Source organism: Pelophylax lessonae, assembly GCF_965119305.1.
Source record: "Pelophylax lessonae genome assembly, chromosome: 6".
Taxonomy (NCBI): domain Eukaryota; kingdom Metazoa; phylum Chordata; class Amphibia; order Anura; family Ranidae; genus Pelophylax; species Pelophylax lessonae.
Window position 1 is genome coordinate 241,607,688 of NC_138773.1, and position 15,301 is coordinate 241,622,988.

At 45.3% G+C, this 15,301-nt stretch overlaps 1 protein-coding gene across 1 annotated transcript in view; it reads left to right on the forward strand.

Annotated features, from left to right (window-relative positions):
• Positions 1–2,909: 2,909 nt before the first annotated feature.
• PDE11A (phosphodiesterase 11A) overlaps positions 2,910–15,301 on the forward strand; it is an 830,139-nt gene continuing 817,747 nt past the window's right edge. Inside the window, exon 1 of the mRNA XM_082260061.1 lies at positions 2,910–3,924. Coding sequence (XP_082116187.1) covers positions 3,148–3,924 — 777 coding nt within the window. The 5' untranslated portion in view covers positions 2,910–3,147. The remainder of the gene's footprint in view (positions 3,925–15,301) is intronic.

Sequence of the window (15,301 nt, forward strand, 5' to 3'; positions counted from 1 at the left end):
AATCAGAGACAAACCCACAATGATCAGGACTGTACCACAATCAGAGGCAATCCCACAATGATCAGGACTGTACCCCAATCAGGGACAATCCAACACTGATTAGGGCTGTACCCCAATCACAGACAATCACACAAAGATTAGTACTGTACCCCAATTAGAGGCAATCCCACAATGATCAGGACTGTACCCCAATCAGGGACATTACCACACTGATCAGGACAGTACCCCAATCAGAGGCAATCCCATAATGATCAGGAGGACTGTACCCCAATCAGGGACAGTCCCACACTGATCAGGACTGTACCCCAATCAGAGGCAATCCCACAATGATCAGGAGGACTGTACCCCAATTAGAGACAATCCAACACTTATCAGGACTGTACCCCAATCAGGGACAATCCCACAATGATCAGGACTGTACCCCAATCAGAGGCAATCCCACACTGATCAGGACTGTATCCCAATCAGGGACAATCCCACAATGATCAGGACTGTACCCCAATCAGAGACAATCACACAAAGATTAGTACTGTACCCCAATTAGAGGCAATCCCACAATGATCAGGACTGTACCCCAATCAGGGACAATCCCACACTGATCAGGACAGTACCCCAATCAGAGGCAATCCCACAATGATCAGGAGGACTGTAACCCAATCAGGGACAGACCCACACCGATCAGGACTGCGCCCCAATCAGAGGCAATCCCACAATGATCAGGAGGACTGTACCCCAATCAGAGACAATCCCACACTGATCAGGACTGTGCCCTAATCAGGGACAACCCCACAATGATCAGGACTGTACCCCAATCAGAGACAATCCCACAATGATCAGGACTGTACCCCAATCAGTGACAATCCCACACTGATCAGGACTGTACCCCAATCATAGACAATCCCACACTGATCAGGACTGTGCCCCAATCAGGGACAATCACACAAAGATCAGGACTGTACCCCAATTAGGGACAATCCCACAATGATCAGGACTGTACCCCAATTAGGGACAATCCCACAATGATCAGGACTGTACCCCAATCAGAGACAAACCCACAATGATCAGGACTGTACCACAATCAGAGGCAATCCCACAATGATCAGGACTGTACCCCAATCAGGGACAATCCAACACTGATTAGGGCTGTACCCCAATCACAGACAATCACACAAAGATTAGTACTGTACCCCAATTAGAGGCAATCCCACAATGATCAGGACTGTACCCCAATCAGGGACATTACCACACTGATCAGGACAGTACCCCAATCAGAGGCAATCCCACAATGATCAGGAGGACTGTACCCCAATCAGGGACAGTCCCACACTGATCAGGACTGTACCCCAATCAGAGGCAATCCCACAATAATCAGGAGGACTGTACCCCAATTAGAGACAATCCAACACTTATCAGGACTGTACCCCAATCAGGGACAATCCCACACTGATCAGGACTGTACCCCAATCAGGGACAATCCCACAATGATCAGGACTGTACCCCAATCAGAGGCAATCCCACACTGATCAGGACTGTATCCCAATCAGGGACAATCCCACAATGATCAGGACTGTACCCCAATCAGAGGCAATCCCACACTGATCAGGACTGGACCTAATCAGGGACAATCCCACAATGATCAGGACTGTACCCCATTTAGAGGCAATCCCAAAATGATCAGAACTGTACCCCAATCAGAGACAATCCCACAATGATCAGGACTGTACCCCAATCAGGGACAATCACACACTGATCAGGACTGTACCCCAACCAGTGACAATCCCACACTGATCAGGACTGTACCCCAATCAGTGACAATCCCACACTGATCAGGACTGTACCCCAATCAGGGACAATCCCACAATGATCAGGACTGTACCCCAATCAGGGAAATCCCACAATGATCAGGAGATTCAGGACTTTACCCCAATCAGGGACAATCACACACTGATCAGGACTGCACCCCAACCAGTGACAATCCCACACTGATCAGGACTGTACCCCAATCAGTGACAATCCCACACTGATCAGGACTGTACCCCAATCAGGGACAATCCCACAATGATCAGGACTGTACCCCAATCAGGGAAATCCCACAATGATCAGGAGATTCAGGACTTTACCCCAATCAGGGACAATCACACACTGATCAGGACTGTACCCCAACCAGTGACAATCCCACACTGATCAGGACTGTACCCCAATCAGTGACAATCCCACACTGATCAGGACTGTACCCCAATCAGGGACAATCCCACAATGATCAGGACTGTACCCCAATCAGGGAAATCCCACAATGATCAGGAGATTCAGGACTTTACCCCAATCAGGGACAATCCCACACTGATCAGGACATTCAGGACTGTACCCCAATCAGGGACAATCCCACACTGATCAGGACTGTACCCCAATCAGGGACAATCACACACTGATCAGGACTGTACCCCAATCAGGGACAATCCCACAATGATCAGGACTGTACCCCAATCAGGGACAATCCCACAATGATCAGGAGATTCAGGACTTTACCCCAATCAGGGACAATCCCACACTGATCAGCAGCACACAGTATCTGTTGTCTGTCTTGCTGGTGATGGGACCGATGATGTCCACAATCGGTGCGCAGAGGTGACTCCAGCGAAGGAGATCGGAGCTCCTCGGACGGACGCTGCATGAGCTGTCAGCGCTGGAGGGGGCAGCGCAGGGGTTAACGTTAACCCTTTGGTGCACACGCTCCACCCCGAGGTATTTGCGTCACTGGGAGGTTCCTGTGGCTGCTGGGTGACACCTAGAGCAGCGCTGTGCTGTTTCACTCTATCTTTGCAAGCGCAGAGAGAACACCGGCTGGGCTTCCCAGGATCATCATCATCATCATTCCTGCACCCGCACAGCAGGGCTCCCCTCTATACATCCAGCAAGGTGCAGAAGTCTTCATCCCAGCATTGCTCACCCCATCCATTGTCAGTTCAGGGTTACTGCAGAACTAGAAGAGTGAGGGAATCCCCAGCGGTCGGCAATGACTGGGAAGTAAGCAGGTGCAGAGGGACTGGCATTGCACACATCATGCTTCTACAAACTTGAGGACTGGAGCTTAGCGCTGGGACTATTACTGAACCATCATCAGAGAGGAGAGGAGCTGATCCTGCAGAGATGTCAGAACCAGCGCTGGACTTCTCCAAAGTGGAAAGTTTTTTGGACAGCCACCCAGATCTGTTTGAGGATTATCTGATCAGGAAAGGCAAGCAGTGCATGGTGGAGAAGTGGCTGAAGAGGAACCAACTACCCAAGACACCCCTTAACTCCAGCACTGATGACAAGAACAAGGACTCTTGGGGGAGTAGAGGTGAAGGGTTGCAGAGGAGAGCATCCCAAAAGGAGCTGAGGAAAAGCTTTGCCAGGTCCAAGGCCATCAATGTCAATAGGACCTATGATGAGCATGTCAACTCTAGAGCCCAAGAACCTCTGACTAGCATGAGAAGAAGAGCATTGCTCAGAAAGGCCAGTTCTCTTCCACCAACCACAGCTCACATCCTCAGTGCATTGTTGGAATCCAGGGTCAACATACCCCAATACCCATCCACTGCCATTGACTACAAGTACTACCTGAAAGAGAACAATGAGAGGGAGTTCTTCCTGGAGTTGGTGAAGGACATCTCCAATGAACTCAACCTCACCAGTCTTTGCTATAAGATCTTGATCTTCGTGTGCATCATGGTGGACGCTGACCGCAGCTCTTTGTTCTTGGTGGAAGGCACAGCCAACAAGAAAAGTTTGGTCTCAAAGTTCTTTGATGTTCATGCAGGGATCACTCTAATGCCTTCCTGCAGCAGGGAGAACTCCAATGAAGTCCAGGTGCCCTGGGGAAAGGGCATCATCGGTTATGTTGCTGAGCATGGAGAGACGGTCAATATCCCTGATGCTTACCAGGTAGGTCAATGTTCTTCACCTGGTGCCTCACTGTAAATTAAAGGGCATTGTCCGTTATGTTGCTGAGCATTGAGAAACCGTCAATATCCCTGATGCTTACCAGGTAGGTCAATGTTCTTCACCTGGTGCCTCACTGTAAATTAAAGGGCATTGTCCGTTATGTTGCTGAGCATTGAGAAACCGTCAATATCCCTGATGCTTACCAGGTAGGTCAATGTTCTTCACCTGGTGTCTCATTCTAAGGGAATTATCAGTTATGTTGCTGAGCATGGAGAAACTGTCAATATCCCTGATGCTTACCAGGCAGGTCAATGTCCCTTACGTGCTGCCTCACTAGAGTCGGTTCACACTAAGGCGACGCGACTCCTTACTACTTCGGGGGCGACTTGTGCATTACCATGCACCACGACTTCGGAGCGACTTGCAGGGACTTCACATAATGGAAGTCTATGCAAGTCGCTCCGAGGTCACCCCGAAGTAGTACAGGACCCTTTTTCTAAGTGGGAGCGACTTGTGTCTCTTCTATCACAGTTCATTCACACTGCCGTGACAGGATTTTGTGGGGCGACCTGTGAAGTCGCGGTGCACAGCGTGCACCGCGACCTCGGCGCGACTTGCACGGACTTCATATAATTGAAGTCAATGCAAGTCGCCTCCAGGTCGCCCCAAAGTAGTACAGGACCCTTTTTCTAAGTCGGAGCGACTTGTGTCGCTCCTATTAGAACGGGTCCTGTACTACTCAATGGCGAGTGACCGACCGCGACTTGTCAGGCGACCAAGTCGCCCTAGTGTGAATGGACCCTTAGAACGGGTCCTGTAGCGGTCAATGGACTGCGAGGGAGCACGACTTGTCAGGCTGACAAGTCGCCTGACAAGTCGCGCTAGTGTGGACCGGCTCAAGGCAAAGAGTTATGTTGCTGAGTACTGAGTATGGAGAAAGGGTCAATACAGTATTATTATTATTATATAGGATTTATATAACATTAACAGTTTGCGCAGTGCTCTACAAAGTAAAGAGAGACAATACAGTTATGATTCAAGACAAGAGGGTCCCTTATTCTTACCAGGTAGGTCAATGTTCCGCACCTGGTGCCTCACTGTAAAGAAAAGGGCATCATCAGATATGTTGCTGAGCATGGAGAAAGGGTCAATATTATTATTACTATACAGGATTTATATAGCATCAACAGTTTGTGCAGTGCTTTGCAAATAAAATGGAGACAAAACAGTTACGATTCAAGACAAAAGGGTCCCTAATGCTTACCAGGTAGGTCAAGGTTCCATACCTGGTGCCTTATTGTAAGGCTTGGTTCGAATATATGTTAATCGGATGTGTTTTGAACCGCATCTGATTCGTATAACGTGAACCGAACCAGCTTGCAATGGAGTCAGTCCAAACATGTCCGGGGTGGCCTTGGTCCATTTTTTAAAAGAATCCTGTGCGATTTTTAGGTCTGGTTCAGGTAGGAATTCAAGTAAAAATTTCGCACTTGAATCGCACCTAAAACGGTGAACAAAGCTGCACCAGACTACTCTTAAAAACTGACTGCAGCCGGAGATGTACCTAGCCTATGGGAAAGGGTATCATCATTTATGTTGATGAGCATGGAGAAATTGTCAATATCATTATTGTTATTATACAAGATTTATAAAGCGTCAGCAGTTTGTGCAGTGCTTTAGAAAATAAAGGGAGACAATACAGTTACGATTCAAGATAAGAGGGTCCCTGATGCTTACCATGTAGATCAATGTCCCTTACCTGATGGCTCAGTATAAGTATTCAGTTAATGACTAGTTGTGGTGGACATCATTTGCTGGACTGATTGCCCAGGCAGATTACAGTAATCTTTCTAAAAAATGCGTTGGGTTCCCAGTTGCATTGATTCGCAAGAGATCCAACTCGCTGATGGTCAATGAGTCTTTGACACCTAATGACTTTGACTAGTGCTTAAGCCTATGGGAATTACGGCTGTCCATCAGCAATCAGCATTGCAAGGCAATATTCGCAAGGAATGAGCATGGTTGTATTTATCTTGCACTTGCTATTAATGGAAGTCTACATGGCCGCACTGTGGCTAATGAATTCCTTTATTTTCTGACATCACTTTTGTAACCATTGGCTACATGTAATAGGTATTTATAGGTATATATGTACAGTATATGTGTATTATCATTACAAAGAATGAACGTCGCTTGGAAAATATTCACTGACACATTGTACCATTGAGCTGTGGATAGTTGCTGTCAGTATGCTTTATATATTTATTATATGATGCATTGTATGTGGCATGATTATCATAAATACAGTATACAGCATTTCCATGTAACTGAGTGGCAAACTACACACCAACCCCTGATTATTTAACTGGCCTGGTTTTAGGTTGCTTATTTCAAGTAGGGCACATAATAATCTCTGTACTTTGTCTTTGCAGGCAATCTATTTTCTGAATTTTACATATGAAATATTACATTCCAGGATTATCTCCAAATTGATTCTTTTTTTTTTTTTTTTTTTTTGAACAGCTGTCCAAAAAAAATGTCAACACAAACTTTTTTTTAAGGACACATTGACAGAACAACACTGAACTTCTCATGGTGATGGTCTGTTGTCATGTTTGGTAGCGATGCTTTTTACATTTTTAATAGGTTAGCAATTTTGAATATTAAAGGACCATTATAAAAAAAATCGTTTTATATTCTTATAGCTATACAATGCTTACACTTGAAAAGATTTTTTTCCATGCCTTTATTTCCATTTTTCTCCACCTTTAGATACAGACTTAAGCCCCGTACACACGATCAGATTATCGAACGATCTGTCGTCCATTTTTTGTGGCATGCTAGTCTGATGTGGAAAGTGAAGAGGTTATTTTCATCCGAATTTTCCCGTACGACAGAATTCTACTTCAGAAGTGATGTCATGGGTTGGATTGCTTTGTATGTGTTCTTTCGTCTCTGAGCATGCCTAGTCTTGCTCTTAAGATTTTTTTCTGTTGAAATCTGTACTAATGAGACGAAAATCGGACGTTGTTGTGACGGACGACAAAAATTATATAGCCTGAACGTCAGGATTTTGTTGGCCGAAAAGTCGGAGTCCGCTGTCGAAAGCACCATACTAACAATCCGAAAATCGACAGATCGGTAGTCGGACAAATTTTCCCTACAGATTTTCTTATCGTGTGTACGGACCTTAACCACTTGCCGTCTGCTCACTAGAGCTCTACTGCGGCAAAGTGGTTCGTTATCGTCTGGCGACGTAGACCTACTTCGCCAGACACTCCCCTTTCTCGGCGGCGCGCGCTTGCCGCCGGAGGCTCGCTCCCGCTGTATTCAGTCACAGCGGGAGTCGGGCCAGGGGAGGAGCAGCGGCGATCGTCGGGGAATCGAGTCTGGAGATCCGCCTGCTTGTGTAAACACAAGCGGGCGGATCTCCTAAGTGACAGGCAGGGTCAGATTGCAGGGTTCAGCATAGCTGAACATGCGATCTGTCCCTGTGTCACTCAGTCACCTCCCCCCACACACGTTAGTAAGCACCAGGCATACATTAACCCCTCCCTCTCCAATAAAATTAACCCCATCCCTGCCAGTGTCATTTTTACAGTAACAGTGCATATATATAGCACTGATTACTGTAGTAATGTCACTGGTACCCCCAAAAGTGTCAAAAATGTCAGTCAAGGGTCCGATCTGTCCGCTGCAATGTCGCAGTCCCGCAAAAAAATCGCAGATCGCCGCCATTACTCGTTAAAAAAAAAAAAACACCAAAAATGACAGAAATCTTTCCCTTAGTTAGTAAACGCAATAACTTTTGCGCAAACCAATCAAAATAAGCTTATTGTGATTTTACCAAACATAGGTAGCAGAAAACAAATTGGCCAAAAATTTTAAAAAATTTTGATTTTTACATTTTTTTGGGGGGGAATTTCATATAAACAAATGTGAAAAATATTGTTATTTTTTCAAAATTTACGCTATTTTTTTGTTTATAGCGCAAAAATTAAAAATCGTACAGGTGTTTAAATACTACCAAAAGAAAGCTCTATTTGTGGGAAAAAAGGACTTAATTTTGTTTAGGGTACGGCGTCGCACGACCGCGCAATTGTCAGTTAAAGTCGCACAGTGCCGAATTGCAAAAAGTGGCCCAGACGTAAGACAGCAAAATCCTCCGGTGGTAAAGTGGTTAAAGCTGGCCTACACTTGTAGGGTCATCTAAACAAAAGAAATCTGACAGGTTCCTCTATCCGAACTAAACAGGGGGGGGGAGGATGAATCTCCTCTGCTGGCTTTTGTATTCTGACCGCCAGTTCCAGTGGCTGTCAGAATATCTATCCACTGCCTGCATCTCATTGGATGTAGGTATTGTTCGGTTGACCACCCAGCAACCTTAGACAAAAGTCAAGCTGGGTGGTGTCGTCATGTGCCAACACGCTGAATCGGGCGAGATCTGACCCGTGTATGGCAGCCTTAAAGCTGAAGTTTATGTATGGACATATTTGCAAAGTTGCATTGGATCAATATAAGTATGCATGTGCAATACTTGGCCGATCCCCATGGCAGCTGGAACTTACTGTGGTAGGCACAGCTACTACAGTTATCACCACTGTCTTCCTGGTCTAATGCTGAGCGACTGCCCTGCTACCTATTAGACCAGGGATCCTCAAACTCCAGCTGTTGCGGAACTACACATCCTATGAGGCATTGTAAAACTCTAACATTTACAGACATGACTAGGCATGATGGGAATTGTAGTTCCTGAACAACTGGCGGGCCATAGTTTGAACACCCCTGTATTAGACACAGGAGGTTGCTTGGTTGACATTAGTGCCATCCATAGAAAGCTTTGCATTTTCTCAATGGATGCAAATAATTGATTGGACAAGGTGGAGAGGCAGGGGATGGTGTCACAAATACCATCTTGTCTAATTAGGGAATGCTTTGCATGCATTGAGAAAAATGCAAAACACTCTCCCAACGACGTTCCTGTCTAACAAGCACCCACCCGTGTTCAATAAGCTTGGCACGGAACCTGGAAGACAGTTGTGATCACTGTAGTAGCAATTCCTATCACAGGGATTTCCAGCTTCCATGGGGATCAGCCAGGTATGGCAAATGCATGCTTTTATTGGTCCAGGCTGGATCAAGGAACTTTGAAAAAATATCCATACATAAAATTCAGCTTTAGAGTGAAACTTCATACTCTCAATCAACGTTGACTTGTTTTAATACTTATACTGCTAGCCTTAGTAAGTAGATAGGAAATATCCTATTTACTTGTTTTACATTACATTACTTCTTTTTAAATTTCTTCAATTACTTCTGGATTTCCAGGCCTAGTTAAATGATGTCATGCATTCCAGGAGTCTTCGGGAGGGGAGGAGGGGCTTTCTCAGCTAAGCACACTCTCCTGTCTGCATGCCTGAGCTAAGGGCAGATGGATTCCAGGATGTAAATCCTACATGAATCATCTGCCCTTACTCAAGATGGCCACAGCCAGAAATGCTAGGGGTTTTTTTTTTTCAAAGTAATTTCTCAGGAAAATAAAGCACAGAGACATGGGTGGATGGGTGAGATTTGAGTATAAAAAATGAATTAAATAGTGTTTTTGGTTTGTGGTGCTCAGACGCAGCGTTGTTCGTATTTAAACTGTCCAGCAAAAATGATAGTGATGGATTGGGGCAAACTATGACATCATGGGGGGGGGGGGGGGTGCTTAAAAAATCTCTTTTTATTTATGTGGTCAAATCAATGTATTTGCTTGGTTTAACCCTTTGCTGCAATTGTTAAAGCACCCCGGTTGCATTACAGTTTGTTCCAACTCCGCATTCTCATTTAAAAATAACACTAAGAGCCCATTCAGACTAGCGCGACTTTTCAGGCGACTTGTCAGCCTGACAAGTCGCGGTCCATTGCGTAGTACAGGACCCGTTCTAATAGGAGCGACACAAGTCGCTCTGACTTAGAAAAAGGGTCCTGTACTACTTCGGGGCGACCTCGGAGTGACTTGCACAGACTTCCATTATGTGAAGTCTCTGCAAGTCGCGCCGAAGTCGCGGTGCACAGCGGTACACACGACTTCACAGGTCGCCCCCCAAAGTCGTGTCGCGCTAGTCTGAATGGGCTCTTAAAGTACTGTATGTGAAATAAATAAAATTAATATACTGAACACTATCATTACATGCAGCAGCTGCATACTTTACACATTTGTTAAAGTAAAATATTGTTCCTAGTAGAAATCTTATCACCCAACTTTTATATGTGATGATAGCAGTTCTGGGAGAATAGGTTCATTGTACACTGTAGATGGCTGTGCGAATTAAAAGGACTTTCTGTTTAAAAGGCTACCACCAAATTAAAATTGTTATAATGGATTATTTTACTTAAAATAAAAAAAAAAAAAACATATAGTTACCTGCTCTGTACAAAAGAATTGCACAGAGCGGCTGCCAAACCTCCTCCTCTGGGGTCTCCTGGAACTCTCAGGTCCTCCTTTTCAGTGTCTGACACCACAGCAAGCCGTTGGCTATGGGGGCAGATGTGCTGGCTTTCTCCTGAGCCGGGTTGGCAGAAGAGATATGCAATATCTCTTCTGCAATAAAATACCGCTCCTTCCTGCTCTTGGCATTCCCTGGCATGTAAACTGGGCTGTGCATAGGGTTCTTCGGCCTGATCCCTATGTGCCAGGATGGCTAGCTCCTGTGCATGTGACGTCATCCCGTGCCAGCCAACGAAGATGGCCAAAATGCCAGTGAGGAACAGGGACCATTGGAGGAAAGGTGATTAAAACTCCTTTTATTTCTGCTTTAAGTCTATAAATACCCTAAGACCCCATTTACACCTCAGCGTTTTGGAGCTTGAAGCTCCAAAACAGTGGAGGAAAAAAAAATCTATTATTCTCTATGCAGACGGTTCACATCTCCACTCCAAGCTGCCTGAAGCCAAACGCTTGAAGCTCAAAAAAGTTCTGGAGCTCGAATCAGGCAGATCTGAGTGTTTTTGGTACCTTTTTATCCCCATAGAAATTAATAGAAATGCACCATTCTCTCGTTTTTGTGCGTATTCGCACGTTTGTAATCGCATTTTTGCTTGCGTTTCTGCTCAAATGAAAAAATGTAAAAAATAAAATAACAATAACATATAAGGCTCCATTCACACCTGGGCGTTTTTGAGTGTTTTTCAGCTCCAAAAACGCTCAGAAAAAAACATTCCAAAACGCCCAACAAGTAAAACCCCATTCATTTCGCCTGTAGCTGAAAAAAGTACATGAGCTTCTTTTTGGGCTGATTACCAGCGTTTTTGATAGATCTCAATGCCTGCCTCCAAAAACGCCTGAAAATCGCGGTAAAATCACGGTAAAAACGCGGTAAAAGCTACGCTCAAGTGTGAATGCAGCCTTAATAAATACATGTACACTAAATATATAAATAACTAAAATTCATCATAAATAAATTAATATGTAATATTAAATAAATGATAATTACCCCCTAAACCAAAAAAATATTAAATAAACTATTATTAATAATAATAATAAACACCCAAACCTGAACAAAAATACGTAGTTGAGCCACATTTTCACCGCCCCATTCACTCCACTTAAACTGTAAAGGCAGCACATGGTACACATGCTGCAATGCTTTGCCTGTCAACAGCCCAATGAAGATCAATCCACTGTGAATCATTCTTCAAAGGGCACCGCAAATGTAAACAAACTCTCACACCTTTAGGGCCAGTTCACACCACATGCAGTTCAGTGCATTTTTTTCTGCATCAAAAACGCATGGAAAGTAGGTTATATGGTTCCCAACGGCATAGTTCACACCAGTGCGGTCAGTTCCAGGGAGTTCTAGTTCTAGAAAAAAAAAAAAAAGTAGAACATGCTGCATTTTTCCTGCACTGGACTGTACTGGAACACATCAAAAACACACTGGAATGCACTTAACGCATTAAAAAATGCACTGGACCCCAGTACAGTGGAAAAAAAAGCATCTAGAATGTGACCAGAATAACATAAAAATGCACTGGAATGCATCAAAACGCATTAGAAACGCGCATGCAGAAACGTATTCGGAATTAATCTGGAGTGATGTGAACCAACCCTTTACTAAAAGTACATGTAGATGGGTGTTAATGTCAGGTGCAACCTTTTCCTCTTAGGACCAGTTCACAACATAGAAAAGCAGTCCGGATGAATTGGAGATACTTTTCTACATGTGCGTTTTTGATGCAGACCAGTGCTCCCCCCCCCCTCTTTTTTCTTAACCCTAAATAAGGACATGTGTGTTCCAGTGCCTTTTTGGTGTGTTTAGGTGCGTTCCAGTGTGGTTTTAATGTGTTTTACCGCATTCCAGTACAGTCCAGTGCAGAAAAAATGTTCTACTTTTTTCCTTGAACTGGAACGCACTGGACCTGAATGCGCTGGTGTGAACTATGCCATTTAAAACCATATAACCTACTATTCATACATTTTTGATGCAGAAAAAAAAAACCACACTGACTTCATGTGGTGTGAACTGGCGCTTAACCACAGTGCTGCTCAAATGTATGCGCTCATGCTGCATCCAAAGAAACACAATGCCAAGTGAAGCCGGTTAAAGGAAGCCTCTGAACTATAGCTGACACTACTCTATTCTAATCAGATGTGGACTTTAGCCATATCTGAACGCTGCCGTCTAGCCACTCTCGTTTTCCCATCTAAATGAGGCCTAAATCAATCAAACGCAGAAGGTCTGTGTGGCTGTAACCTTGGTTTTAGATAGTCAAGTCTCCACCATGTAAAAAAGCTAAAATATTTGGGTGGACTGACCCTTTATCATTTGATTCATGGTAGGCTAACTGGCTCCTGTCTAAATTGGCCCTCATTTATGTATGCTATGTATGAATGTGAGTTAGGGACCTTAGATTGTAAGTTCTTGGGGGCAGGGACTGATGTGAATGTACAATATATATAAAGCACTGCGTAAATTCACAGTGCTATATAAGTACCTGTATTAAAAAAAAAAAAATGTTCTTTATTGATGGGTAAAGATCAATCTCGGATGCTCAGGTAATAGGGGAGCACATCATAAGTTCTGACATTTGCTCTTTAGTGTTGCTTTAGTCTTTTAACCGGTTGCCGACCGCCACATATACTGCGGCGGTCAGCCCCGGCCAGGCAAAATGACGTATGGGTACGTCACTTGCCTGTCACTTGCTTGTGAGCCAATAGCGGGCGAGCGCGTGCCCGCGGAGGCGCGCGCCCGCACCGTCTCGTTCACTAGGAAGTCCGTGCGTGTGACTGGCGGACCCAATGTCCGCCGGTCACTCGGCGATCGTCGGTGGAGAGGGAGAAAGGCAGGCGGCTAATGTAAACAAGCCGCCTGTCATTCTCCCCTGTGTAGGAATAGTGATCATACGGTTCTACTATGTAGGACCGTTGATCACTGTTCCTACACCAGTAGCCATGTCCAATCACAGTAAGAAGCACGCCCCTAGGGACACACTTAACCCCTCCTTCCCCAATAAAGTTAACCCCTTCCCTGCCAGTGTCATTTTGCAGTAACAGTGCATATATATAGCACTGATTACTGCAGTAATGTCACTGGTAACCCCAAAAGTGTCAAAAATGTCAGTCAAGGGTCCGATCTGTCCGCCGCAATGTCGCAGTACCGCAAAAAAATCGCAGATCGCCGCCATTGCGCGTTAAAAAAAAACACCAAAAATGACAAAAATCTTTCCCTTAGTTAGTAAACGCAATAACTTTTGTGCAAACCAATCAAAATACGCTGATTTATGAGTTGATTTACTAATGGCAAATAGACTGTGCACTTCCGCAAAGTGCAGTTGCACTCTGCAAGAGCAGTTGCTCCAGGAACCCAATTGGCTGCATTTAGATGAGCTGGGGCTGACTGGCAACTTTAAGCCCAGGGGGCAAGTACAAACTAGAGGCCCATGGTGGAGTGACTCAGCCCCCCTCCCACTCTCTCTTTTCTTGGCCTTCTCCTGACCCCCATTCCAGGCTGAAGTTCCGCTCCAGGTACTCTCTACTCACCGGCTGAATTTGGTTTCCCAACCTTGCCAGCAGGGGCGTTTGGGAGGAGCTGGGACAGCTCGGTTGGGGCTGGCTGGAGTAGGAGAGTCTCCAGTGGGGCATGGAACCTGGCCTCAGCTCAGAAACAGTTTACACCATCCATGCTGGGGGGTAGGGCTTCGCTCTGTCCTTGTCTTTATCCCACACTCAGTAGGTCAACGGTGGGGACTTTTTACTTCTCTTCACCAGGAATCCTTTAGGCATGTCTGTGGCAGAAGCGGTGCAGCCTTTTTATGGGGCATCAGAGTGGCCTGGGGGGCAATTGCCCCCCTGGCCCAGTCCCTATGAGCAATAAAAAAAATGGTTTTAGACAGTAGTGTGCAAGAGGTCTTGCAGTGAAGGGAATGCTTTTAGCAAAATTAGCGCAGTACTATTGTATCTAAGCATTCACACCACTGTGATACATTAACGCACCTGCATTGATGGATGTTATAACATGCATCAATGTGCATTGCATTAAAGTGATTGTAAGGGCTCTTTCACGCGGCCGCTCCGATTTCTGCTTCCGCTGCGGCACTTTTTTTTTTCACTGACACGGATGACACTTGTGGCATCCGCTCCATATGTCCGCATATCATCCCATCCGTTTGCGGATGATATACTATGATAATGTATGTCTATGGGATTTCGGATGTCAGCGGAAGACACCGCTGACATCCGATTTTGCATCCGTTCCGTTTTTTTTAATGGAAGAAAAATAGGGTTCTGTTCAGTTCCAAAAAACGGAACAGAACTGAAAGGACACAAATCGTATGTCAGCGGATGGTCATCCGCTGACATCCGCAATCCCATTGACATGCATTATGTCCGTATATCACCCGCAAACGGATGGGGTGATATACGGACATACAGAACGCCCGTGTGAAAGAGCCCTAAAGGTTAGTTTTTTTTTTTTTTTGGTTTTTTTTTAATAACAAACGTTATATTTACCTCGATCCTCCTTTTCTGGTTTGCCTCGGCGTTGCTCCTGGCTCCTCCTCTTCATCGGGTGCACCCACGGAGAGCCGCTTTCCATGGGGGGCACCTGTGCGGGCACGCTCCCGAGTCCCGCTGCTGCGTCCATTGACACAGAAAGCAGGACTCGGCCCCGCCTCCGGCTCCCGTGTCACTGGATTTGATGGCTCCTGCTGCTATCTATTTATCCAATGAGGAGCAGAGACAGCGGCTGGGCTTGTGCCCGTCGCTGGAACGATTGGGTTCAGGTAAGATAAAATGGGGGGGGGGGGGGGGGCAGCTGAAGCAGAAAAGGTTTTTCACCTAAATGCATTGAGACTTTACAACTCCTTTAAGACAGCCTATTCTAAATGAATAGGT